At 48.5% G+C, this 27875-nt stretch overlaps 1 protein-coding gene across 4 annotated transcripts in view; it reads left to right on the forward strand.

Moving 5' to 3' along the window:
- Window positions 1–27875, forward strand: part of HUWE1 (HECT, UBA and WWE domain containing E3 ubiquitin protein ligase 1) — a 148188-nt gene that overhangs the window by 57358 nt on the left and 62955 nt on the right. For 3 of the 4 annotated variants that reach the window (XM_055003960.1, XM_055003962.1, XM_055003963.1), the window contains 14 exons: window positions 8017–8074; window positions 8753–8965; window positions 14950–15195; window positions 15292–15425; window positions 16111–16211; window positions 17716–17910; window positions 18204–18420; window positions 18521–18643; window positions 19003–19237; window positions 19643–19873; window positions 20018–20140; window positions 20373–20468; window positions 20712–20981; window positions 22610–22762. In XM_055003960.1, the coding sequence (XP_054859935.1) occupies window positions 8017–8074; window positions 8753–8965; window positions 14950–15195; window positions 15292–15425; window positions 16111–16211; window positions 17716–17910; window positions 18204–18420; window positions 18521–18643; window positions 19003–19237; window positions 19643–19873; window positions 20018–20140; window positions 20373–20468; window positions 20712–20981; window positions 22610–22762 (2395 nt within the window). The remainder of the gene's footprint in view (window positions 1–8016; window positions 8075–8752; window positions 8966–14949; window positions 15196–15291; window positions 15426–16110; window positions 16212–17715; window positions 17911–18203; window positions 18421–18520; window positions 18644–19002; window positions 19238–19642; window positions 19874–20017; window positions 20141–20372; window positions 20469–20711; window positions 20982–22609; window positions 22763–27875) is intronic. The other variant, XM_055003961.1, reaches the window with a different exon arrangement.

The raw sequence follows: 27875 nt of genomic DNA on the forward strand, positions 1-27875 counted from the left end.
GGTGCCTTCTAAAGTCAACAGGGGTGGCCTGTACTCATGCTTCTCCCATGCAGTCAGCAAGGACACCGTGGAGCCCGGAGCACTCGGCAGAGCCCCCGACTGCTAGACCATCTGCTTCCGCGGCAGATACCAGGGAGCGGCCGGCTCTCCTCCCACAAGTATTTTGTCTCTGCTGCCTCCCTGAGTTGGTGCCTCAACTGCCATAAGAGCCCACCAGGATCCCCACCACCATCGCGGCCTCAGCTGAGCCAGGAGCCTTCCTGACTGCCTCCGCCTCCGTTTTGGTGGCCACAGTCTGAGCACGAGGGAGCTGCGTTCAGTTCTAGCATGCCAGCTCCCTCCAGTTTAACTCGGGAGGGCAGGAGTACCTCTGAGACTTTGGAGCGCATTTGAGACTTCCCATTCATTGAGTAATCTGCAGAGGGATGGGGAGATGCAATGATCTCAGGGTTCTGGATCCCTCTGAGGATTTTTGGTGGATGTTTGCTCCTGGATTACCAATGAGGACATTAAAGACCTCTGGAGAAGAACAAAAGTGCAGACATGGCTCCTCTTCCTGGTCCTCCTTGACTTCCCAAAGATGCAGAAGGAGCCTCTAGAGCCTCTGAGGAAGCTGGCTTCTGTTCTACAGACTGCTGACACGCTTCAGCAGCAGAGACTCCAGGAGCTCCTTTAGGTGCAAAAGGGCCCAAGCCCCGCCTCCCCCCCCCCGGCCCACACGCAGTGCCACGTCGCTCCCTCTGGCCATGTGGAGTGAAGTTTCACTCAGAATCTTAACTCTGTGCAGTCCGATTGAGCGGTCAGGAGAAGAGTCCCCCAGCGCAGCACCAGCGCAGCACCAGCGCAGCACCAGGCTCTTCCCACTTGTCTCCTGGCCAGAATTCTCAGCTGAGATGCTGCCTCAGCCCTCACCACCTGTCTCTAGTAAAAAAGGGGACTTCAGGGCTTCCCCCCCCCCCCGTCCTGCTAAGACCCCAGACTCCCGTGAAGAGACTTTGAGGCGAGTGGACTGTGCCCCGAGGAGGCAAGAGCCTTCATCCTGTGGCCAGGAACCTTTATTCTCTTCGGGCTGCCAGTATGGAATATTCTTCAGGTTCCCTCTTCTCTCAGGGGTTGTGCCCTCCAGGACCCTGCAGACAGGGAGAATGAGGACAGGTTTAGGTGGGTGGCCGAGCTGGTCTGCAGTAAACAGCAGGATCTGAATCCAGTGGACCCTTGGAGACTGGCAAGATTTTCAGGGCGAGAGCTTTCGAGAGCCAGAGCTCCCTGCTTCAGACACCGGGAAGAATGAGCTGTCCCTTAAGTAAGTAGGCCCATGAAGCCTCAGCTCTGGCCATCAGAGCAGCAGTCCTTTGAGCAGATGACCTCCTCCAGAACTTGAATCCAGATCCAGTCAGACTGAAGCAAACGCTGCTAAAAATTAAGAGCGCCGCCGCCTTTGCAACCGACGCTGCTTGAATTCCATGCAATTTTCAGTAGGATCCCCTGCTGCCAACACTGGTGGTTTGACACAATTTATGGCTGAAACAGTGGAAAGTGGATCTCCTATCAAAGAACAATCTCTCCTCTGTTCTGTTCCAAGGTGAACCCCTGTTTGCGGATGCAGCCCTGGGTGAAACAAAGGAGAAAAAGAAGGCTATTCCCTTATCCTCCATCAGGCCTTCGCAGAGCACGTTCCACTCTTTTCACAGTTGTACGAACAGTGCGCCTCCAGAGAGTCCCAGCACTTGCAGACCTCCTGGAGCAAGCATAGATTAGTCCCCAGCTCAGCAGAGGCTTCCCAGCCAGACCAGCAAGGGCGGGAAGAGACTGTTCGTCTTCATTCTTCTGTGCAGTCCCACGCTGGGACTGAGCACACGCAGGCCTGCTGCTTCCCTAAAGCTCCAGTAGGGGGCCGCTTTTCCCAGTCCCGTCCCAGCCCATTTTCCTGCCTGAATGGTCATGTGACTACCTGGGAGGAGCCGCCGCAAAGAGAAGAACCGCGCTCATGAGCTCTTGTTATTTTTTTTAACACTGAACGTTTAAAAGCATGCTGGCTCCCCCCTAGCCACTTGCACATTGGAGCTTCCGTCGTTGAAGGTGAGCGTCTTCATTGCATTGCTGTAGCTGGGAGAACAAGTGTCTTGTCAGCGCTCAGGGCTGAGGCACCATTTTTCCAAATTTCGTGGAACTGGGACTGTCCCCTGTCCAGGTTTCCAGTTCCTACCAAAAGTTTCTTGTTTTCCTTTGACTGGTTGCAGGATATCACCCTGCCTGTGTTTTTCCGAAACCCGCAATACAGGACACAGAAAACACTGCGCTCATTAGGATTCAAATGGGCGTTGTCATTTTTGTTTAATTAAGACAGAGGAGTTTCATTCAATCTGCATTTGTTTGTGTGGTTTTTTGAGCTCAGATAAGGGCAAGTGGGTAGATAGATGGTGTCTAGCATCCAGTTGGCATACTAACATCCTGCTCAGAGCCCCCTTCATCAGAGGGTTTGCTTTATCGGATTTCTGGCTACCTCATCAGTTGTTTTATGAGATGTACCTCTATTTCACACTTTTAAGGCAGCTGCTTGGTCTTCATCAAGAGCCTTCGTTGGGCATTACACTTTAGACATCAATTTCACACAGTATTTGGCAGTGTTGCAGGCCTTCTTTAAAATAAAAAATGCAAGATAGCTACCTGGTCATTGTTAGACATGTTTGTCTGACATTATACTGTACATGTTACCACCACATGTGACGTGGTGGTAGCTAGAGCAGTATTACAGTGTCTATTTTTTAAAAGGAGGAGAATGAGCACTATGCAATTTTAAGTCATTGCACGTTCTTGTAGCTTTCTTAGTATTCGTCCCATTTTCCTATACATTTGCAGACTGTTTAAATATGACGTTTATTATGTAGGTACGGTAAAGGTATGTTTATTATGTATTTTGATTAATATTAATGAATTATGACTTGGAGAGATTCACCCCACCTCCTTGTGAGTGTGTGGCTTGGTAATCTCCCAGTGTGGGACGGGCACAGAAGAACGAAGATGAAAACAGAGTTGCACTTACCTGTAACCATTGTTCATCGAGGTCTTCTGTGCAGGCACACATCCCTCCCTTCGGTCTTGCTGTGACCTCTCTGGCAAGGTCCAATTTGAGATTGTGGCGACTCAGAAGAATTTAGGGGAGGGGGGGGTCGCTCCTCCCAGATGTCACGTGACTTTTTAGGTGGGAAAACTGGCTGGGGCAGGACTGGGAGAAGCAGCCCCCCTAGTGAAGCTTTATGGAAGCGATAAAAACTTACCCGGTTGGCAGGCCTCCGCGTGCGCCATCCCAGTGTGTGCCTGCACAGAAGAACTTGATGAACAATGGTTACGGGTAAGTGCACCAGCAACTCTGTAATAGGCAGGCAGCTCTGAGCCTTCGCCTCGGCCAGGAGGCTTTCCACTCAGGACACGTGGGTGCACAGGGTTACAGGGTAGAATTTACTCGTCCCCTATAGGGCAAATTTCTCCCCTCAGATCTAAGAACATGAAAAATATGCTCTGATGATGCCCATTCATGTGATAGAGCCTGGTCCAGAGACTCAAAAATTTTCTGGAACTTTTGTTGTGCCCCAAAGAAAATGGATATTGGAGAGCCATTCTCGACTTAAAATATCTCAACAAAAGGGTCAACAAAGACATTTTTGCATGGAAACCCTCCACGCCATAATGGAGGAGGAGGAGGAGGAGACTTCCTTGCCATGAGGGGATGTCATGGAGGCCTACCTACATGTGTCCAGGAAGCTCCAGTACCAGGCGCCTCCATTTGGCCTGTTGTCCTCTCCTTGGGTTTTCACCAAGCTGATGTCTCTCTAGTTGCCCACCTTAATATAAAAGAAGTGCATCTGTACTCCAACCTAGATGATCCGTTTTGACCTCTGTCCAGAGACAGCAACCAGGAACATGGCCACAGCATTGGAGGTGCTATAGGTCTGTGGATGCAGCCTTTGGCAGGAGAGTTTTCTAGCAGGTGGTCCTCCAGTAATTCCTTTTGTATTCTATAAGATACCCATCCAGGTATCTTTTCAGCATCCCTCTTCTGGATGCCATCCTCCACTATCAGGGTCTCTTCTCATCAGTGCGATTGAAGGTATCCCCTCCCTTCCACAAGGCTGGAGGAATATTCTGGGAGAGGAAATACAAAACATTTATGAGAGAGAGATAACAGAGTTGCACTTAACCTGTAACGGTTGCCCGTCGAGTGTTCTGTGCAGACACACATGGGAACTGCACATGGCACAGGACAGCCACGGGTGTTCCAAAGCTCCTAAAGGCACGAGGTGCTCGCCTGGCCTTTTTTGTGCGCTTTTCTCCCTGGCGTGGCTTTAAAAGGTGGGGTGAGCGGCTTCCTCCCTCAGTTCTCTAAGCTGCCGGTGAAGAAGTAAAAACACACATACATGTAGTAATAAAGAGCACGCCGCGGGGAAAGGAGGGAGGGATGTGTACAGGGATGTGTCTGCACAGAAGAACACTCGATGAACAACGATTACAGGTAAGTGCAGTCCTGTTTTCATCGTTGTGGCTTCTGTGCAGCCCCACATGGGAAATTAGCAAGCTTACGTACCCAAGAGGTGGGCATGTTGCTCTTCATTGAAAAAGACTTGGTTGGGACTGGAACCGATTGGGTTACGCGTTATAGGCCTTGTATCTTCATTATATGGTGAGGGTCCAAAGCTGTGGTTCTGAGCCACGCCAGTCTATGAATTACGATTGCAGAAGCCTTCGTTCTGGCAGAACAATCTGCAGTATGCCTGGCGGTGATGATCCGTTGTTCGGAGAGCTTGAGAGTTTCTCCCTGTAGAATTTTTGCTAGCCTTTGTTTATCTTTTGGAGTCAGGCTTAGATAAGGGCCAATCTTTTCTTAAAGAAAAAGCAGATACCTGGCCATACAGACCTCATTGTTAAAGTTTAAAACCGGGGCAGTGTAAAAACTTTCCACCCAGTGAGTGAAGAGGCAGCCAGAGCCTCCCCTGTTTTGTTGACATCACAGGAGACTAGGCCAGCCGCAACTGTACATCTTTTGTGACATATACCTTGCGTGAATAGGAACGCCATGGGACCAGCTGCTTTCTGGTGTAGGACCTTGCAACCTGGATCTGAAAAGGAAGAGGCAGAGCAGGTCACGGTAATCTTCAAGGATCTCGCCATTCAAACTTATTGTGCAAGCAGAGACCCTCACTTGAAAAAACAGCAGGATCTTGTGTTAGAAACTCCATTTGGGAAAGTTCCGATGAAGTAGCTGACCCAACATCGGAGTCCTCATCTGAACGTGCTGCGTGATTCTGGGTTGGAACTGGTACCCTGATGCTTTCAGGAACCGTTGTAAGAATAAGCTTACTACGTCCCAGTTCTGTATGGATTGGGACATAATCCTCATAATCATGGAGGTAGTAACAGTAGATACATGCCATGAGACTTCTCAAGCCCTTAAGAATCATAATGGTGCAGGGAGTTGTAGGGGGGGGGGGAATCGCCATCGACATCTCTACATTCTCTGGGATCTTGTCTTCTGAGAGAGAGAAATGGTGTTGGGGCAGAACTCCTACTAGGAGTCGGAGACGGGGTGGGTGGGTTAGAGTCGAATAAGAGGGCTTCCCCTCCGCTTTTGCGACTTCAAAGTCGATTGTCTATCAGCATGCTCTGACTTGAGCTTAGCCTTCTTAGATGGTTAGTTCTGAATGGAACTAAGGTGGAGCTGCAACTGGGCAGTTGGAGCCGACTGGCCCTCTTTATTGGCAATAGGAGCCGAGCCTGTTGGAGGTGCCAAAGAGGCCCGTTCCGGGCGCTGCGATCCTTTACCTGTGGCCTTCAGATTCTCAGAGTCAAAAGCACCTTTCAGTGCAGACTCCCAAAGAGCTGCTTTCAGTTGCCATGCCTTTTCAGAGTCGACTGGCCCTCTTCTTCAGCAATAGGAGCTGAGCCTATTGGAGATTCCGAGGAGGCCCAATCTGGGCAGTGTGGCTAGACATAACAGGCATTAGTTGTGCCCTTCATATTGGGCCATCTTTGGAATCGAGGAGTGATTCGGTAGGAGACATCCTTCTTCAGTGGCGGCTAAAGAAGAACTGAGGGAGGGGCCACTTGCCCTGCCTTTTATAGCTGCAGTGGGTAGAAAAGCGCACAAAAAGGCGAGGCTAGCATCTTGTGCCTTTGGGAGCTTTGGAACATCCGTGGCTGGCCTGCCCTTGTGCAGTTCACATGTAGGGCTGTGCAGAAGACACAACAATGAACTGTGGAATTCCTCTCAACTTGAAACTTTGCAAGCTTGAAGCCAGATATAGAAGCAACACAAAGAAATTGGTATAACCCTGCCTCTTCCAGATACCTTCCATCCCACCAGTGAAAAGAAACCCTCATGGTAAGTCCAGTGTTTTAGGTTACTGCAAATGTTTCTGGACCCTCCTGTTCAGTTCACGTGCTGAGGTGTAGGCATGGCCTAGATCAAGGCAGCTCTATAGCTCAGCCTTTGTGGGCATTCTGTATTTTTAATGGTGGAACACTGGTAGCGTTCTTAAACTTCAGCTGGGGGTGAGGGTGCTGAATGTGTGTCCTGGGGATTCCTGTGAGCCAAGAGCACTTCCTTGGGCCTGGGCAGAGAAGGAAATGAAGTCGTTTTCAGGACAAGATGCCCTCTAGTAGGTATGCGTAGGGCAGGATTATCAGTGGAACTGAAGGTGGCTCTAAACGTTTTTGGCGCCTTTTCACTTGCTTCTTGGCTCCCTGATCCCAGCCGCCGCCGAAGACCCTGTTCAGACGCTCGGCTGGCTCAGAATCCCTTTGTCAGAGCCCTGCAGTTGCTTCTGAGTGCCTGCCGGCTGTTTCTCTGTAGGCTTGGGAATTCTGAAGTTTCCTGTCAGTGGGGTTTCTTGGCCCCATTAACTCTTAGTTTCAGGGAATACTGTGATGTTGCACTGTGGTGGGTGATGCCGAGGGGCAAGTGGCAGAGGGAAAGCTGTCCTGTCCTGTCCTAAATTTTGAGCCAGCTGGCCCGAAGACAGCATGATGCTTTTGGAGGCTGAGGTGAGGCGGGGGGAAGACTGTAACTGGGGAAAAGGTTATATTGGAGAATTAGGCTTACAGGCTTTGGACCCCTGTTTACAGAACAGACTGTTTTGAATTAAGCTGCCTCTGTTTTCATATTGCCAGTCAAGAGCAGAAGTCAGACCTGTGTGCATGGAGATGAGAAACAGTTAAACTTCCTCCTAACTCCAGGGAGGCAGTCGTGTTCCCTCAGGGCTAGATTTCCATTGGCTTACCTGCAGCTGTATGGCAGGTGATTGGTGGGATGCAGAGATCCTAGCACTCTGCTCAGCTGCTCCTCGTATGTCAGATTTTCTTTTTCCCCTCTTCCCTCCTTAACTGAATACTGCAGTGAGCATGCTCATTATGTCACGGCCTGACTCTTCCCCTTCCCGCCTCCTCACGACCTCTCATTTGCTGCAGAACTCCATGGCACCTGGCCTGACGGTCCGCCATTGATGGTTCCTGCCATGCTCCCATCTTTAACCCAGTTCAAGGGCCAGCAGCTAAGATGGGCAGCACTGCCTTGTTCCCCCCCCTTGCCTTGTTTACAACCTTTTTTTCAGTGCTGGCAACTGTGTTGCCTTGGTGCGTTCTGGGCTGACTTAGGCACTGCTCTGCCGCAGCCGTGACGCAGAGCTGCCCTCTTTTTGTTGGAAGAGACTTGATGAATAGTGGTAATCCTGTTTAGTTTACCTCTTTAAGAACATTTCACAGGGAGTGTTTTACATAAAATCTGGAAAGCAGGAGCTGGATCTTATATGTCCAACAATTCAAGCTAAAGGATGAGCAGAAATTTCGGTAGCTTCCCGTCTTTCAGTTGGCAATGGAAGAAGCCATTTGGTAGCTGAGGGAGAATGTCTTGAGCAGTTTCTAGCTGGAAAGCTGGCTCAAAGCTTGCTTCTCTGGCACCTGCAAGTGAGGAGAGCCCCACTGAATTTTTGGTCTGTTTGAGGTAATGGGCATTTTCCTTTTCAGAGTGGTCGGTACAGAAGAACGGATACCCATTCCACTCATGGATTACATCCTCAATGTGGTAAGTTCTCTGACAGTGGGAGTGGCGCTTGGGGCGGACCCATGAAGGATGGGTGTGGAGGATTTCAAGTCCTTGCCGCTGGGTTGCTGGCATCCTCTCCCCCCTCCCCGCAGCCCCCTGCACCATTGCTGGAGTGAGCGGAATGGCTCTTGTTGCTGGAGACTTGCTGTTCAGTTACCTCCAGGAGCCAGTCTGGCGCACCTGTTCCACAAAAGCTACCTTCAAATGCATGGGATTTTTAAAATGGAAGTTCAAAGTATTGAATAGAATAGTTCAATTAAAAACAGCAGGAAAAGGCTCCTAACCAGCCTGTCAGTTAAAAAGATTAAGGATGTTACTTGGGGTGGTTTTGGGTAATTCTGCTGGAGTGATGCATTGTCCTTGATAAGGAAACTGGGAATGTTGAAGTGGAATTGACATTTCAAGCCTCTTCTGTGCCTTCGTGTCAGCGTGCTGGAAGACTTCCCAGGAATTCCTTCTCTAGCTTTAGTGAAGCTATCTTACGGAAGGAGGGTGTGTTGAAGAGGGAGGACTGCAGAGGTCCGAAGATCTACTGAGGCTCTTTCCACTGAGAGCGCTACTGCTTTTCTGTGGCACTCGATATTTATTACTTCCTGCAGCTGCCTACCCAGCTTAAGTTAATTATTTCCTTCGTTTCCCTTGTTTTTCTGTTCCTAGATGAAATTTGTGGAGTCCATCCTCAGCAATAACACAACCGATGACCACTGCCAGGAGTTCGTGAATCAGAAGGGCCTGCTGCCCCTTGTCACCATCTTGGGCCTGCCCAACCTCCCTATAGACTTCCCCACCTCAGCAGCCTGTCAAGCTGTAGCTGGAGTCTGCAAATCCATATTGGTAAGGAGGAGAATACAACATTTCCCTTTCCAGAAGGTAATTATTCCTTGCAATCATGCACAAAATCTTCCTGTACATTCTCAAAAACTGGGCCACTACCTCAGAGTTCTAGCAGTTATCCAGCTGCCTGATGTTGAGCAATTTAAAAAGCTGTTTTCAGACAGCTGTACCATATCCCTGTAACAGCTGTGCTGGTCATGTTAAGAAAATTACACTCTTAACAGAGCTGTTTTGCCGTTCTGCAGGAGCCTCAGCAGCCTGCAGAATGTGATACTAGCTGAAGTATCCACCTTCCCCAGGAACAAAGCTTGTATTCATTTGTTCATTTGTTTGAGGCAACCTTCTGACTCTTACGGCAGTAAAGAAATGTTTGAAGGTATTTGAGGAACTCTTAGCCCAGTGAAACCTTGGAGCTCAGCGGTTGCCAGAATAAGGCATTCGGGGGCAATCTCAGTGCCTGTTCGCACTCCACCCGTGTCTCTTTGTATTCCTGCCAGAATCAGAATAAACCAGACGCAGCAGTCAAAGCTGCAGAGCTGCGCAGACTAAGAGCATACATGTTACCTTGGCTTGCATGATTTTACACCTTTTGCAAAATGCAACTTTAGGGGTTATAGAAGCTGAGCTACCTTGGGGCAGAATTTTGACTCACTGTTTTAGCAGAGTGTACCTGGCCCTGATCCATGAACTTTTGAGGTGAGATTGTACATTGGTGACTGCAGTCTTTCCTAGAAGATGCCACTTAATCTGCAGTATTTATATACTTCTTTCAGTCATGGATTTCAAGGTAGTTTACAACATTAAAAACACGCACTCACCACTGGGCAGCCTGCTAGCAAGCCCAAGCCGTGCCAAGGAAGAAGCCATGTTCCCAAGCACTAAAGAGCCAGCCTGGACAGTTTACTTCAAGGCTGCCATTTCGTGAAAGCGAGCCAGCCTCGTCCTGCTATGCATATCTCGGAAGCCACCCAAAAAAATATTTTTTTAAAAAAAAATTAAAAACACGCACAAAACTAATTTTATGAGTGTTCCCCAGACTGAGGGTCTATTCAAAATCCCGTGGAGAACACAGTCGTGGAAGTCTCTTGACGTTTTTCGTGTTGGCACAATTGTGTGTGTGAAAGAGAATGTGAGGTACCTCATACGTGGTATTTAAACTGATAACCCTGTGAATTGCCTCAGTTGCACAATAGTTCTCCATTAGGGCTTACTTGTTCAAAGGCTCACCCATCTTCAGTGCCAGCAACCTTTTTTTCAGATCCAGAGCTTAACACTGGCAGAATGTATGAAAAGATTTCTGAACAGCTAAGTAGAGCCCTCACACATCAGGGATACATGGGTGTGCCCCAGAACTTAGGGTGCAGCTACAAAACTGTCTTGGCCCCCAGTATCTTTCCCCTAGAAATTAAGCAGTGGCCTCCAGACCATTGCTGTAGCTCCTTGAAAGCTAGTACAGCTACTTAATCTTTGAGGTTGCCCTACCCACAGAGGAGCCAATTGTTATTCCTTGTGGTCTCCCCTGACAACTGCACACACAGTGTGACACCTCTCCAGTGCTCAGCCGTCAGAGGGGCTTGAACGCCAACTTCCACAGCAATTGAGCAAGTTATTGCATCAACTATAAAGCATAGTCAAGGAAGTAAAACACTCCCCGCCCTGCCAAAAATGCCCCCACCCAGTTACAGAAGTTCTAATAAAAATATTAAAGCTTTCCCAATTTTCTAAGCACGTCAAGAGACTCGGCTGGCTTCCCTCAGACGTCTTCTCTAGCTTTTGCATATGGTATACAACAAAAGGCAGCGAGGCATTTTTTTGCACTGGTATTGTTTAGCAGCTCATAATCCAAATTTTGTTGTAACAACTTTCCAGGCTAGCGAGCATGACAGACTGCCATGCCAAGGCTTTTCTGCATAAACTGAGCAACTCTGCAAGGGCAGCACTAATCAACAATTAGTAACCTTGCACAACACTGACAAGGCTCAGTCTGTTCCATCCCCCATGAGGGTTTGGGTTTCAGGTATAGGGAACTGCAGTGTGCCACCATATATATTCTTAAGCACTGATGTTTTAGAGTCCCTTGGCTCTACACGCGGTAGTAACAGGGCCGCTCATTCGCTCCCTAAGGATTTTGGCGAGAGAGCCATGCTGGCGCCCGGGCCCGGTAAGGCACTGTGCAGCTGCTGCCAACATTGACCGCCCCGCCGTTTCCATGGCAACCCCATCAGCACCCGCCAATGGCTTCGCTGTCCACATGAACCACGATCCTGCTTCCTGGCGACAACACACACACACACACCCCAGCCAGGGAGTAGACAGCTGGGGACCTCATAGCCCTGTGGGCGTGGTAGCCACTGGTGGGACATGGCAGGAGCCACGCCCTGCTGGGGGGGTGGAGCCAAGAGAGGAGGCTCCATGGCTGCCCAAGCAATGCCGGCAGGATCCACCAATTGCAGGGAGGCTGGAGCTGACCGCAGCGTGAGTGGTAGGGAGAGGTGCAGCCAGTCCGTGGACTGGCCCACGTTTGCCATTGCCAGCTGCCAGTGCTACTCCCCCACCCCGCGGAGAGCAGGTGCACCAGGGAGGGGAGCCCCCTGTGATCTGAGTTGCTGTGCCCCAGCAGAGGTGCCTGCCTCAAGAGGAGCAGGGTGCCCGCTCACCCAGCTCCTACTCCCAACACGTGCCAGGCTGGTGCCTGAATCGCCACTTCCTTGCAAACTCCCCCCACACACACACACTGCTGCCACTCCAAGAAACACGCACATCCTCTGTGACATTCTGGCTGCGCATCTGCCTTTTGAAGTGTGTGCCTCCCAGCCCTGCCCCTCCTGTGGGGCACTAGGTGCTGCCGTGTCACTCCCTCCTTGAAAAGGGAGACCCGAAAGGTGGCAGGGTCTGGTAAGGGTTGCACCCTCAGCCCCCCCCTCCCCAAGTCTCAGAAAGGCAGCCACTTAGAGGCGACTTCGGGGGGGGGGGCGGGATGAGATTTTAGCGAGTGATGGGAATGCTCAGTGGGAACCATGGGAGAGGCTGGAAGACCTGTTGGATGTGATGGGGGCAGTAAATGTCCATCCACTCACGGTGGCTCCTCTGAAACACAGCACTGCATTGCAAAGATGCAGGGAGAACAAGAGGGGGACTGCAAGAGCCACGCCCTGGTCCCAGGGTGACAGCCTTGAGTGGCATGACAGCCTGTGGGGCCAGAGGAACTGCTCTGGGGCCGTCATCCCTTCCCCTGCCCCAGATTCCCAGAGTCCATTCCTGCCTCTGCAAACAGCAAAGGGGAGCGTGGTCTGGCCACGCAGAGGAGGGGCCCCGAAGATCCTCGGACTTCGCTTCACGAGCCAGTTTGGTGTAGCGGTTAAGAGCAGCAGGACTTTAGCCTGGAGAGCTGGGTTTGATTCCCCACTCCTCCGCTTGAAGACAGCCGGGTGACCTTGGGTCAGTCACAGCTCTCTCAGCCCCACCCACCTCACAGGGTGATGATTGTTGTGGAGATCGTGATAACACACTTTGTAAACTGCTCTGAGTAGATGTTAAGTCATCCTGAAGGGCGGTATATGAACCAAATGTTGTTGTTGTTGTTGTTATTCACACACACACCCCATCCCGGAATCAAACCTGCTCCCCTCAGCTGTCGTTCTTCTGTCTGGCTTCTCAGATGCCAGCAACGCAGAGATGAGTCCTTCGTGCTCTGCAACCAGACAGGCACAGGCAACACTGCAAGTCCCATCCTGCTCCCCACAACAAATTCAAGGGGGGGGAGAAGGGACAGGTAAGCTGGGTGGGGACAGAGTCCCCAAAGTGCCACTGGACCCTACTCCTTTCAGCAGCAGAGCCACATAAAGGCTCGTAAATGCCTGGAGCCCCGTTGGGGTCACCCCATCCTTACTGGCTCGCATCCAGAGACCATTCGCTGGGATGTGTGAAAAGGTAGCCCCATGAGGAAGGGGAGAGGGGCCCACTGTCATGCACAGGCAAGCAGACAGACAAGGAGGGAATTTGGCACAGACTTTATTGAACTGTCAAAACTGAGGGGGGGGGGTGTCTGGATTCGTGCTGCCAACCTCCCTCACCTGGGCAGGGAGCTATGCCTGTGAGTGCGGCAGTTAGGGCTGGGAGTGCCATTCCGCACGCTGCTGTCTCTGGAGCAGGGTCAACTCGCAGGCTGCCTGGGGAACTGCTTCTGGACCTAGTTCGAATGGCAGTCAGGAAGGATTACTGGGGGCTGGAACAACCGTGCTCCTGGTTCTCCCTGATGAGTTCCAACCTGTCTGAAGGGGAAGCAGAGACATGTGTGGTGAGGGGCCTGGCCCCGTACAAGCCACAGCCAGGTCTGCCACATCCTGGGATAGTGTCCATGGCCAGGGGCCACAGTGGCTCCATCCCCACCAGCACTGCTGGCAACCAGGTGACGGATGCGCCTCTGGCAGGAGAGCTCCTTCTCTGTATTTGGATGTTCCACTGCCGCGTGGCTGCTTGAACCTCTGACCCTGTGAGGCAGGCAGCCCAGGGGTCGTGCTCTCGCCATCGCAGGGGCGTTAACAAGAGCAGGCACCTGGCCACCCCAACCTACAGCCACGTTCCACCCTCTGCATGTGGGGGGAGACTGGCTGGGGAAGTCTGAGCAGAGCCCCGGTATGGGCTGTTGGAGGCTCCCCCTTGATATAGAGCTGTGTTGAGAGTGGTTCCCTGGACAACTGCCTCCATGGGACGCACTGGCTCACACACAGGGCCAGGCCCCCCTGGTGAGCTTCAGCTGCAGAGGCCAGCATTTGTGGGGTGCGGGTGAGGGGAGGCGGGAGGCCAGTTTGAACGAGCAAGCCAGTAGAGCCACCTCTCAAGCGCCTTCTTTCCTCTCAATGCGCCTTCGTCCCTCCCTGAGCCAGGACGCTGGAGACTGAGTAGCCTGCAAGGGAACTTGGGTGGCAGCTCTTCTCCCATGCGTGGGTGCAAAGTTTCCCCTGAATTTCACAAAGTTCTCCCAGCCACCATGTGAACCCTCTCCTGCATCTCGTTCCAAGTCTCCATAGCATGGAGCTCTCGGGCAGGGCCTCCACCACCCCACTTACCTGAGTTCATGGCTCCCCCAGCCAGAGGTTATGTAAGGTATGCGGGGGAATGATTGCCTGCCGAGGAGGGGGCTTGGCCACTGCAGGAGGTGTGAGTGGATTGATCCCAATGCTAGTCGGTATCTTTTGCTCCGCTGAGCCACTTGGGCATGGGGGAACGAGCCAAGTTTTTCGTGTTCAGTGGGTGCCTATGGGCCACACCACTGTTTTTCATGGCATAACTTTCCGCTGCTGTGAGAGGCATTCCCGGGCCCAAAACAGTTTAGGGAGCCAACTAAGTTGTGCCTCGCCTCCCGCCCTGCCTCCCTGAGAGCCAGTGCAGGAATTTATGCCGCACTTATGCCCATGCCTAGCTGTGGCGGGGAGAGGGGGCTGTGGCGCCATGGCCAGGTGCTGTCGTAAGGGGGCTTATGCCCGTACAAATCCAGGTTACGCCAGTGTAGCCCTTAGTCCACCCCCTGAGTGCTTTCTGCCCCCCCTTCAGGATCGAGCTGTTAATCTCATAATCCAGTTTGAGTAAGAAGCAGCGGGCACAACATTAGAACTTGCTGAAGTAGGCAGCTGTGTTAACTATGCAGTGATCTCTTAACTTTGACAACTACGCGTGAACTGTCCTGAGTCGAGTGCAGCTTTTAAATGTTGCCCTTCATATCTTAGAAGGTTAAGTTTGGAGTGAGTATAAAAGCTTTCTCTAGGTCAGTATCATGAGCTAGCTGTGCAGAGCTACCAGCTTGGTTAGTGGGGGAGTAGCTTTCATATATACTGCTAATCCTTATCATTGGAAGGTGCCGTGCTTAGTCTTTTGACTGACTTTTCGGAAGATTTGAAGCTATTGCCTGAGAGCACCACAGCTAGCTTTTGAGAATCCTTTGGCAGGGTGGTTCTGAGGCAGAGACCTCTCCGCTGACTGGGCTGAGTTTAACGGAAGGCGCCCTCTCTCCTCTGCCCTAGACGCTCTCCCATGAGCCCAAGGTCCTCCAGGAAGGTCTCCTCCAGCTGGACTCCATCCTCTCTTCCTTGGAGCCTCTGCACCGGCCTATCGAGGCCCCGGGCGGCTCAGTCCTGCTGCGAGAGTTGGCGTGTGCAGGCAACGTGGCTGATGCCACCCTTTCCGCCCAGGCCACGCCCTTGCTCCACGCCCTCACTGCTGCCCATGCGTACATCATGATGTTTGTTCACACCTGCCGGGTGGGACAGGTAAGAGCGGCTCCCCTTCCTTCCCTGTGCGCGAGCTGGCTGCTGCCCCCTTGCCAGCAGAGCCTGGCTCAGCCCGTGTCGTCTCTCTCCCGACAGAGTGAGATCAGAGCCATTTCGGTCAACCAGTGGGGCTCCCAGTTGGGACTGAGCGTTCTGAGCAAGCTGAGCCAGCTCTACTGTTCTCTCGTATGGGAAAGCACTGTGCTGCTGTCACTCTGCACTCCAAACAGGTACTGGGATACTTGGCGGCTGAGAACTTCAGCTCTGAGGGAGGGATGCAGTCTACGGAGGGGTTTACTTCCCTCACGGAGTGTGAGCCCAACAGCAGCTACGTCGATTCACAGTGTCTGCTTCGTAATAGTGCGGGGAATAGAGGGCCAAGGATTTTACATTTTTCTGTAGGCCCGTTCAGGTATGGAATTTCCCCTCCAGTCCCCTTGTTCAAGAGGCTGAGAATTTATGTAAACATACGGGATAGAACAAGTGTCCGTTTTTACTCATCAGGCCCAGTTGAAAATAATGAGAGCTTTCCTCACTGTCCATCATTCATCCTTGGAGCTCCTTGCTTGGGATAAGTTGTTGGCCATTGAAGTGAGCTCTTGCCCAACAGGTGGCATAATCTGGCAGCTCTGGAGCACGCCGCTTCTGGCTGGTTTCTCCAGAAAGGCATGTACGACCATACTTGGCTACATGGAAGGTAGTAGTAGGAGATCATATGGAATGTGGGGAGGGCCTGGTCTAGTTGACAAGCTGTCGCTTCTTCATCATTGAGCGGGAGGATGTCCAGGACCCGTGCTGTGGAGGGTGGCTGGTTCCCTTGCACCAGTTAGCTTAATCCTACTTTTGGTCTGGATAGGAGTGAGTGTGTGCTCAGCTCGGTGTCCCATATCTAAATATGACTGTCTGCCTTTGCAGTTTGCCTTCAGGCTGTGAATTTGGCCAGGCTGATATGCAAAAACTGGTACCAAAGGAAGAGAAGGCAACCCCCAATGCCACCCCAGGAGCCAAAAAAGCAGGTATGGTTGAGGAAGGTAGCTGTTTTGCATCTTCCAAATGTATCCTTACTATAATAGGGATATATCAAGTTATCTGAGCATCTTTGGTAGATCTTGATATTATGTAGGGAAAAGTGAACCCGGGGGGCAGAGGGGGGAATGGTTGGCAGTGGAAGGCTTGGCTACACTGCAGCGCCTATATCCCAGCTCTTATAAGAAAGAGCCAAAGTCCTGACTTCTCTGGCCCTAGAGGCACTCCCACCTCATTCTACATGTGAATCATCTTCTTCAGAACAAGTAAGTTGGTGCCCTCAGTGGGGCAAGGTTTGCCGAGGTTGGTGCTGCTGGCCCCAGTGTCGACCTGCTTTTGGCCACACGGTGCCAAGTGGGTACCGTGCACGCAAGGCCCAGCTGCAGGAGATGCCTCCGGAGCTCTTAGTGCTTCAAGTGCTCTGCGGCACATGCCTTGATTCCCCACCCCCTTTTGGGGTGGGGGTGGGGGGTTGACTTCAGATCTCTCTCTGCCACCGTAGAGATAGGAAGCTTCTATAGAGCTCTGCTAGGTAGGGGTCATGGGCGCCACTCCGATTCAAGGTATAGCTCTCCAGCTTCAAGATATACATGGTCTTGTCCTCTCTTTGGGCCGTGGATGGAAGGCCCTTACGATGGAGGCTGCCATACAGGTGCAATGATGGTCTGTATAAAAGGCAGAGGTCTACCTGAGCAGACCCATCGCTGGTCACCCCACAGCCTACTGCTGCAAGAAACCCTTCCGTTCCGCATCCATCAGTGTCATTGGAGGTTGTCCTTTCTGGACTTTCAGTTCCATTGGATCACTCTGATTCTGAAGTGGTTGTTGCCTTTGAACCTTCTCTTAATGATCCTTTGACTCTCCGGAATAATCTCCCATTAGGATCCTCGCCTCTGAAGCTAGCAGCTAGTTAGGATGGCAAAGTCCCTTGAGACGGATCTCTTGCACAGCTCCTAGACCTACGGACCTTGTCTTCTATAGTGTGTATTGCTAGAAAGCCATCTACAATTTAATCATATAAAACTAAGTAGAAAAAAATTTGTCTCTTGGTCTTCACTCGGGATTCATTCCCTCTGCACCAACCAGGATAAACTCCAATTGGCTGTCATGGCTATTTGATTCAGTTTTGATTCATGACTTTCCAGTCTCAGAGCCTTCGCTGGGAGGGTGGCAAACAAGCATTGCAACATGCTGTGCCTGTTGTGCCTGTGAGACAAACCTGACTTCTCAAAACTTTAGCGGCTGAGCTGGAATCGACACTTTGGTGTTGAATTCCGATGGCACTGCCTTTTTTCAAATGGGAAATTATCACTGGCCTAGTTTATAAGTGGGACTGAAATGAACTTCTGCATTGCTCCAGACCTTCCTATTTCATGCTTGGTTTTGTGAGCTCCGGTTTCCTCATAAGGAGGATTGTTAGCCAGCAGGTTAGCAAACCTGTATCCTTGCCCTCGAATGTGGCTGAATCCAAATGAATACCGCCTCTTCCTGTAGATGGTGAACCAGAAGCAGTAGCTGCTGGGACTGTGGAGGCCTCTGCTCAAGGGCTGCTTGAAGGAATTGGCCTAGATGGTGACACTCTGGCACCTATGGAGACAGACGAGCCCAGTTCTTCTGATCCCAAGGGGAAGTCGAAGATCACCCCAGCCATGGCAGCCAGGATCAAGCAGATCAAGCCCCTTCTGTCAGGTGAATGAATGAGCCCAGGAGCTGCTGTGCGAGTAAGGGGGAGTTGCGGGTTAAAGGCTGCAGTCCTGTTCTTGCTTTGTGGATGGGACTCCTCCTCTGCCATTTAGTATCCTTCTTCATTCTGATACACCGTGAGAAGGCACCAGAATATAACCCTTATCTTGCAGGAAGCTATAATGCTTCCAGGTCTTGGCATACCTTTTACAGAATTATGAGGAGAGACTTGCTAGTTGCCAGGTCGTTTCCACAAGTAGGGTAGAGACAGGTTCTCATTCTGCTTTTGTGCATCTCAGCCTCCTCTAGATTAGGCCGTGCCTTGGCTGAACTATTTGGGCTGCTGGTTAAGCTGTGTGTGGGTTCTCCCGTACGGCAACGTCGGAGCCACCATGCCGCTAGCACCACTACTGCTCCCACCCCTGCTGCTCGCTCAACAGCCTCTGCGCTGACCAAGCTGCTTACAAAGGGGCTTTCTTGGCAGCCCCCACCTTACACCCCCACGCCCCGTTTCCGGTAAGTCCCAGGGTTTGGGGAATCAAAGAACGTTTTTTGATTCTGCAGGATCATTTGGGTGACGGGACTGGAAGGATTCATTAACTCTGTTTTCTTTTAGTCTGACTTTTTTTATCTGCTCTGTGGGCTTCACATCCCCAATGCTGTTTGATGAGAGGAAGTATCCCTACCACCTTATGCTGCAGAAATTCTTATGCTCTGGGGGCCACAATGCACTCTTTGAGTAAGTATTTATCTTTGAGTAAGTCTTTAATCTTAGAGCCTGAAAAAAAAGAGTTTGGCTTCAAAACAGGAAGAAATAGGATAGAGAGCTGAGGCCTGTTGGTTCTGTCGGATAGTCAGAGCAATCCCTTTTTTCATTATTGTTTGCTAACAGCTACTTAAGTCACATGGTTGGAACTAGAGTTATGGGGAAAGAGAGGCCCTTTTTTGATGTCAGTGGTGAGATCAGTAAGTTAACCCGAAGTGCAGGCATGCCATTGGTATCTTTTCTGTAGCAAAAGGTTCAGAGCCAGCATCAGTGACAAAGTACTTAGGGGCTTGGACCTCTGCTTGCATAATGCTTGAGCCTTTTTCCTGTAGGACTTTCAACTGGGCCCTGTCCATGGGTGGCAGAGTTCCCGTCGCTGAAGGGCTAGAGCACCCAGACTTGCCTGATGGCACAGGAGAATTTCTGGACGCTTGGCTTATGTTGGTGGAGAAGATGGTGAATCCTACCACCGTGCTGGAATCGCCCCACTCGTTGCCTGCTAAGCTGCCAGGTGGGCAGAACTACCTGCAGTTCAGTGCGCTGCGTTTCCTTGTGGTGACCCAGAAGGTGAGCGGCTAGGGCGCGTCCTCTTTTCACCCACGCAGGGCACAACGTGAAAGGGGAACTCGTGGTGTTGTGTGTTTGCATCAGGATGATTGTTTCAGAAAAGAATCTGGTGACGCTGCAACGACTTGCATTAAATTCTTTGTAGTTCTTACAACAAGCTTGTATATGAAACACTTTGAACACTTTCTTAGCGTACTGCATAAATAGTTCATCATTGGTATTGTAAGCTTGTAAGTAGGGCTTTGTTTATGCAGTCTAAACAGTTATTCTAAGCAGAATGTAGCATTTTGAGAACCTCTGTATGCCTTTTAGCCTGTGCATCTAAATGATGCACCCTCTTTGCTTATCTGCCAAAAGAATTGAGCTACGCAGGGCATGTCTTCCAACTCACCTTCTGTGTTGTAGGCGGCCTTCACATGCATCAAAAACTTGTGGAACCGCAAGCCCCTGAAGGTCTATGGAGGCCGTATGGCAGAGTCCATGTTGGCCATCCTTTGCCACATCTTGCGTGGGGAGCCAGTCATTCGTGAACGCCTTGGCAAGGAGAAAGAGGGCGCTCGCAGTGAGGAGGAGGCTGGGCAGGAGGAGGGTGGGGCTCGAAGGGAGCCTCAGGTGAACCAACAGCAGCTGCAGCAGGTAGGAGTCGACTTCACTGTTTTCAGTGCTCCACAGAAGGAGCACTGCGGTCCCAAGAGGATGGGGCCAGACCTTAAGCCGGGACATCAGGACCTTCATCTTGCATTGCTAACCTTTCCCTTGTGTCTGCCTTTCCTTTTTCAGTTGATGGATATGGGCTTTACTCGGGAGCATGCTATGGAGGCTCTGCTGAACACCAGCACTATGGAGCAAGCCACAGAATACCTGCTGACCCATCCTCCACCACTCATGGGTGGGGTTGTGAGGGTAAGGCTAACCTTACTTACGAGTAAGAATGAATAATTCCCCCGTATCTGGGGGAGCTGTTCTCTGGGAGGAAAAGTTCCTTATTGTGGTGCACCTAGAGTTGAGGGTTTTTCTGACGTGTGTATCCGCGTAGGAGACTTGCCCTGGTCCTGCTTGGTTCAGGCTCCGCCAAACTGTCCCGCTCCCCTTCAGCCAGAGTGAGGGTCCTCAGAGTGTTGTTTCTGGGTTGCAGGATCTGAGCATGTCTGAAGAAGATCAGATGATGAGGGCGATCGCTATGTCCCTGGGACAGGACATCCCCATGGATCAGAGAGCAGAATCCCCAGAGGTAACCCGTCAGCCTCCAGCACTTGAGTGTCTGAGTGATCAGTGCTGACGCTCGTGGCAGGAAGCCTGCAGGGCTGTGGCCTGAGATTAGAGTGGGGATAAGTTTTTAACAACAAGCCTCAGTATAATGAGTAGAGCTGCAAATGGCAAAGAAGCTGACTTAAGAATAAGGTCACTGTGAAAAGTTGTCTTTGCTAGAGGCTTGTGAGAAAACTGTGTCTGACAAGCTGCTTCTTCCCTCTAGGAAGCTGCTTGCCGGAAGGAGGAAGAGGAACGCAAGGCCCGGGAGAAGCAGGAGGAGGAAGAAGCCAAGTGTCTGGAGAAGTTCCAGGATGCTGAACCCCTGGAGCAAGAGGAGCTTCACAGCTTTACGGACACTATGCTTCCGGGCTGCTTCCACCTGCTGGACGAGTTGCCAGATACAGTGTACCGTGTCTGCGATCTCATCATGACAGCCATCAAACGCAATGGGGCTGACTACAGAGATATGATTCTCAAGCAAGTGGTGAATCAGGTCAGGTTTCCTGCCAAGGCCATCTGTTCTTTCAGTAGAAGAGTCCAGACAGCAGTCAGTTCTGGTGCTAGCCTTCCTCCAAGAACAGCATTGTGCCCTTTGCTTTTAGTGTTGTGATACATCCTAGGTACTCTGAAGCAGAAAAGATTAGTCTAGCTGTTTGATGTGAAAAGCTGCTTGCTTGCTGGGGTGGGTGATGGGGAAGCAGGCTACGAACTTAGATTGGCTTCGGAATGAGGATTTTGAGAACCTGGGAACTGAACGCAGGTGACGGGGGCTGTGTGTGGTCTGGATGGCAGCCCTCAAGGGCTGGTCAGCATAAGCTCGTACCCCATCTGTCAGAGGAAAAGGCAAGTACGTAATTGCGTATGAGACAATGGGAAGCTGCAATAAATTTCATAAAGGTGATGAAATAGACATGTTGTACATCTGTCAGGCAAACAAGCTATTGCACAAGTCTTTCTACTATAGAAGTCCATGTTTGAAATGGCCATAGGATGATAGACAGTCCACAGCATTTAGCAGAGTCACTGTACAACTGGGAAGATTTTTGCATTAATGAAGCGCAAGCAAGAATGAGATGAGGGTTCAGAGCAATCAAGCGCAGCTCTTCTTGCTGTGCACGGCATCTCGGAAGTTAGCTTCTTTCTGTGCTGGGTCTGTACCAGGCTTCTCAGCAGTTTTGCTAGGTATTCTTTGATGCTGTCGTCTCCTGGAGATCTTGTAATGGATCTAAAGCATTGATTGGAACAGGAATGATTTCTGGCATCTGTTCTTGTAATGGACTGATTTCTGTTCTTTATGAAAATTTCTAAACTTTCCAGTTTTGAGGTTTATATCCCAATTCCTGAACAGCTCAAAGAACTTCAGATAAGGTTTAAAGACAGATTTTTTAAAAAAGAACTTATTGCTTAGTGCATTATTAAAGTCATTAAAAGACTTCTTTTTTAGAGTTTAATCTTTATTCTTTATTATATTTGAATAATATTTAATATTTTTAATAAAAGATGTTAAAATATAAAGGCTTATTAAAATGAGACAATAATTGATTAACATATGCATACAATAAGTAAATCTCTTAACATTTCTCAATTAAAGCTGAGAATTGTTTAAAATCTGGTTAAATTTAAGTTTACTATAAAATGCATTGGATTTTCAATAAGCACACACATTCCTCACTTAAATCTTTTTCATGAGATTTCCTTTGTCAAAACCTTATCTTTTTATCTGGGTGACATCTTTTATACTAATTAACATGTGCTATTTTAAAGACATCTCTAAAATCTTTTATATGTGACAATAACGTAAAAATATGATCGGCCTTAGATTTAGCTGATCCTTTAGATTTTAAATCGTTACATTTTATGAAAGCCAAGTGTGATGTTAAGATGCAGGTCCATGGCTATAAATTTTTCAAGTTGTCAAAAAGTTAAATTGAGCAGATTTTTAGTGGTCTGTTCTAGCAATTAAAGAATCTTTTAATCTACCTTTGTCCATCTACTTTTAATTGGTCGTCAAAAGATATTACACAACTTGCTAACAACTACATTGAAGTTCATGAGAATACACATGCGTAATTACAGTATATTGTGCTCTGCTCTACTGATCGCATGCCCTTTCTTTGGCAGGTTTGGGAAGCTGCTGATGTGCTGATCAAAGCAGCTTTGCCCCTGACCACCAGTGACACCAAGACTGTATCGGAGTGGATCAGCCAGATGGCCACCTTACCTCAGGCCTCCAACCTGGCGACACGCATCTTGCTGCTAACTTTGCTCTTTGAGGTGAGGCGGAAAATTAACCCTGTCCTCTGTCACAGCTAGTACCACGATCCATAGTTGGCAGGAGGAGGGAGAAGAGCTTGAGCAAATGGTTTAAGTGGCTGCTTGTGGAAGAATCAGCAACCCAGACTGATCAGCCATTTTCCTACCAGTTCATTATTTGAATTATTATATGCCAGTCCCATCAGGTGAATCTGTGGCTGCAACGGAACAGTGATGGGTGGCTTGCTTACTGCTGAAAGTCACATAGAAGAGAGATGAGTTTATATCCTTTACATAACTTGTGCATTTGATAGCCAAAGTGAGGGTCATGATACTGAAATCTTACTGATGTCCATAGAAATCTAATCCAGGAACCTGTCGTGATTTCAGCAAGCAAAGCTCATACGCTTGGCACTGGAATAGTTTTTGTAGCCAGAAAGCCTAGAAATATGTTCAGTTTTGTTCTTTAATGAACTGAGATTCTCAAAAAGCTGAAATTGTTCCCACATTCTTTGGATTTGCTCTGCTGCCATTCACTTAGCTTGCTTATGCTTATGGGTTTTGCATGGCCAGCTAGTAGTCACTCTTTGTAACTGTAGCAGTGTATTCTCAAGCAGTAACCCATAATCAAAAACAGAGAAACATTTTATAGCTGTACTTCTGATGTTTTAAAAAACACTTTGAAACTGCAGTGGTTAAGTCATCCCATACAACACCCTGCATTCTTTAATCAAAACTCTTTCTGGAAAGCGTTGTAATCTGTTAATGAAGTATTTGTCCTATAGTACAGGACCTGATTTCCTCCTCCCGTCAGTCTCTGAGGAGAAATTAAAAGATAATGTTTAAGGATCTTCAGAGACAGTTCACGAGTAACTAAAATACAATAAAATAGTGGGAATAGGAGGTAGGATGTTGGCTTCTGGGTTTTGAAAATATTGTCCATTTCATCTTGGAAAGTTAGAGTGCAATTTGTAGTTTTTGTTCTTTTCATACAACCATAAGTAATTAAAAATTAAAATAACATGGTTTAATGAAGAAGAATCAACATGACTCTGGTGAGTAGGAATCTTGCTTTGCCAACTTTCTGGAATTATTTTGAGTGTTAATTTTTAAAAATTGATTCATGAGACATTGACTTTGATCCCATCTAAAATTTCTGTGGATGGAAGGATTTCTCTCTGCAGAAGCACAACTCCTCCCACCTCGAGCTCTAAATGTCCCTCAGAATGTTGCTCCTGGGGGGCAGAGGGCCCCAGGAATTGTAGGGGGGATGAGGTCATATTTGGGAGTTAGCAACACTGCCCCCTCTCGGCTTGCGCACAGCAAAATTTTTGGTGGGATCCAACCTTACCATATATGAAAAGCTTTGCTTTTGATTAGTTCTGTACCAAAGACTGCTGAATAGACATAGCAGTCATGAGATTGGTAACTGGTTAAATAACAAGAAGCAGAAGTTGAGATTAAACAGTGGAAGAGCCTCTACTTTGCCTGCAGAAGGTCCCAGGTGCAATTCCTGGCACCTCCAGTTAAAAGGATAAGGTGGAAGGGCCTCAACTGGAGACCCAGGAGAACTGCTCCCAGTCTGAGTAGACAGTACTGACCTTGATAGACCAAGGAGCTAAGTCAGTACAAGGCAGCCTCATTTCTGTTCAAATAGCTCTCTCAATAGAGAGAAGTAAAGACATAACTATCTTCTCCGGCCGTGAAAGCCTTAGACAGTGTAACTATCTTCTCTTGAGGGAAGTAAACAGTGTGGTCTACATTGAGACTAGTGCTGTTTAATGTGTTAATAAATGATGTGGAGTTAGGAGTGGGTAATAGTGACCAAGCTTGCAGATGGTTCCAAATTATTTGGGATGTCAAAAGCCCTAGCAGAATGTGTAAAGCTTTTCAATCAGAATGAGTAGGAAACAGAATGGGGAAAAAGTTTTAGGGTAAAGGAACACACATTTGGGCAAAGAATACCCTGATAGGTTCTGAACTGACAGTGACTAGCCAGGAAAGAGATCTTGGGATCATGGCGGATAGCTTGATTTAAAAACCAACTCAATGGGGAATTGACACAATAAAGGAAGTTCTGTGGTAGAAGTCACTGGGGAAAGGTATTTTTTTTAAAAAAAAATTGCTAGCATCCGTTGATATATAAATCTGTGATTTGGCCACAATTGGAACAGAGTATATAGTTCTGTTCAACTAAGGAAAGTTTGTAAATATTGTAATAAAGGAAATTAAAGAGGTAATGTATAAGATTATGTATAGTGTGAAGAAAATGAATAGAGAACTATGTTCACCTTTGTCCAAAATACTATTGTTTGGCACCCAATGAACTTGATGGGCTGTAATCTTGGAACAAAATATTGCATTCAGTGGATGCAGTACTTGATGGAATTCACTTCCACAAAGTAGCTTAGATGGCTGTAAGACGTCACAACAGTTGTTAGCCGTGTTTGTTAATAAAGGGTGCCTCCATGTACAGAGGTAAATATCCCACTGAATTCCAGTTGCTGAGAGGCCATGGCGCCCTGTTTCCCTGGTGGGGAGTTCTCTTGGGGGCACCTGGCCACTGCCTGAGCACAGATGCTGGACCAGGTGACACCTTGATCTAGTACAGCTGAACTCTTGTAGTAAATTAGCTCATGGCGTTTGTGAAAGTGGCAGACACCGCTGAAATAACACGCTTCAAATATGAAATATGGATCATGAAAAATCAAGATACTTTTATTTTCAGTTGACCCTGTCTAAAGAGTTGGTTGATAGCAGATGTGAATTTTAAATCTGAAAATGGAAGGACATACTCAAACCCACAAAATGCATTCAGTTGTGATCGCTTGGAATACAACCAGTCAGAATGAAAACTTGGAGGCACACTTCATGGTCACACTCAGGCAATTGCTTATTTGATCACCTTGAACACTGGGCAAGCTGTCTCCTAGCAACTGTGGGATAGTCTAGCTTAGAGGCATTATTAACTAGACTACTCCATGGTTGCAAGGATCCGTTCATGAAAAATTACAGTGGTATTCTATTTTCAGTTGGCCTTGATTACTTGGGATACAGCCAGTCTGAATGAAAATTGGTGGCACACTCTAAGCGCCTGCCTTCCCTTTTCTCATCAGTCAGAGTTGTTTACTGTGTCCTGGAATGCAGTTTAGGGCCAAAAACTCTGTCTGTCTGGAGGCCCAGGTTTGGATCCCTGCTCTATGATGGAAGCGCACTGGATAACTGTGGGCCACTGTGGGCCAGTCGCACAGTCTCAGCCTAATCTACCTCAGAGTTGTTGTGGGGCTAAAATGGGTGAGAAGAAAACAATGTGAGTGCTTTGAGCCCCTGTTGGGGAGAAACACAAGATACAAATGAAGGAATTACATGTTCAGAGTGAACATCTACGGGTCTGGAGTCTGAGGTGGTCAGGTGGTTACTCATAGTGTCCATATGTAACACTCTCCCCTTCCTCGGTCTCCAGTCAGGCATGGAGTTGCTCAGCACCAGTAATGACCTTTTTAAAAAAAATTTATAAAGGAAATGACAACAAAAAAAAGAGCTACACAGAAAATAACAAAACAAAGTGACAACTAACGAAAATATAACAAAACAGACAAAAAACCTATATCAGCTAAAAGAAGACCTGATTTTCTCTGCAACAAATATAAATATTATCAGTTTTTTGTTACTCTATGTTTCAAAGAAAAGCTCTTTTTTCTAATATCCAAGTTCCTTATTCTGCAAACCAACAGATCATCAAATCATTATTATCTATTTCATGCAAAAAGTATAAAAGAGATTTCCAGTCAACAATAAACAAACGTAATTGTCTTTTCTCTAATTAATGAAGTAAGTTTTGTCATCTTTGCAAGTTCCAGCACCTTCACTGACCATTCTTTGTTGTTGGCAATGTTGGACTCTTCCAGTTTTGCGCGTATAATAATCTTGCTGCTGTTGTCATATATAAAAACCAATTTCCATGACTTCTTTCCAGCTGAGTGTCCATCAATCCCAAAAGAAAAAAACTCTGGTTTCAATTGTATATTAGTCTTTAAAATCTTCTGGAATAATAGTTGTATTTGTATCCAAAATCTTTTTGCTTTCTTACATGTCTGACACATATGGTAAAATGTTCCTTCATGTTGTTACATTTCCACCATAGACTCAAAATACCTTTGTTCATTCTGGCTAGTTTCTCAGGAGTCATACACCAATGATACATCATGGATACATCATCTTCTCTTTAAGACTAGAGCTTAATGTCAGTTTTAACCCTTTTGACCATGTTTTCCCATTGTTTCATTATAATATGTCAGATCCAAAAATTTTAGCCCGTTTAATCGTAGATTCTTTCACTTGCTCTTACTCTGTCTTAGATTTCAACAAAAATGTATACCTTTTGGCAATAACGTGTTTATCATTTGTAAACAGTTCTATCTCAGATTCAGTCTTGGATTGCTCAAAATCATAATGCCTTTTATCTACTTTAAATCTTTCTAAAATTTGCAAGTAAGAGAACCATTGGCAAGATATATACAACTTCACACCAGAGAATCACTCTACAGGAAACTTGGGAGAGAGAGCGTCAGAGGAGCCTGCCTTCTGCTGGCTTGCTGGCAACTGTGTGGTGCCCGTCTCACTCTCCTCCCGAAGAAGCACCGTCTGATGATGCTTTTTCATGTGCTTCCTGAAGCTAATCATGGAGATGTGATTGACATCCCTCCCTCAACTGACCCGGACCCTATGGTGCTGGCACTGTGCAATATGAGGGGGTCCTCTGTCTTCTGGAAGTGCTCCTAGACGTTGGAGGAAAAGGAATGTCCACGCCGCCCTGTGGCGGTGCATGCAGGCACCCCAGGAGATGCCTCCAGTGGGGTGCTCGGGCCAGACACACTGTCTCTATGCTAGGCAGAGGAAGATGGCTGAGGATGAAAGGGTGGGGATGTGGCCTCTGCAATCTCTTCCTCCAGAATTCTCTCCTCCTGTGTTAGTGTGAAAGGCCTGCTGGGGAAGTCTCACCAATGGTGGGTCCCCCCCACCAGTTCTTCCAATATCCTCTCTGTCCCTGGGGTGAGCCCGAGGGATGGAAAACTCATGTCCCCCAAGCTCACCCCCAAAGACTTGTTATGCTGCTCTTCCTCATGCTGCTGGG

This window comes from Eublepharis macularius, chromosome 19 (assembly GCF_028583425.1).
Source record: "Eublepharis macularius isolate TG4126 chromosome 19, MPM_Emac_v1.0, whole genome shotgun sequence".
Lineage (NCBI taxonomy): Eukaryota > Metazoa > Chordata > Lepidosauria > Squamata > Eublepharidae > Eublepharis > Eublepharis macularius.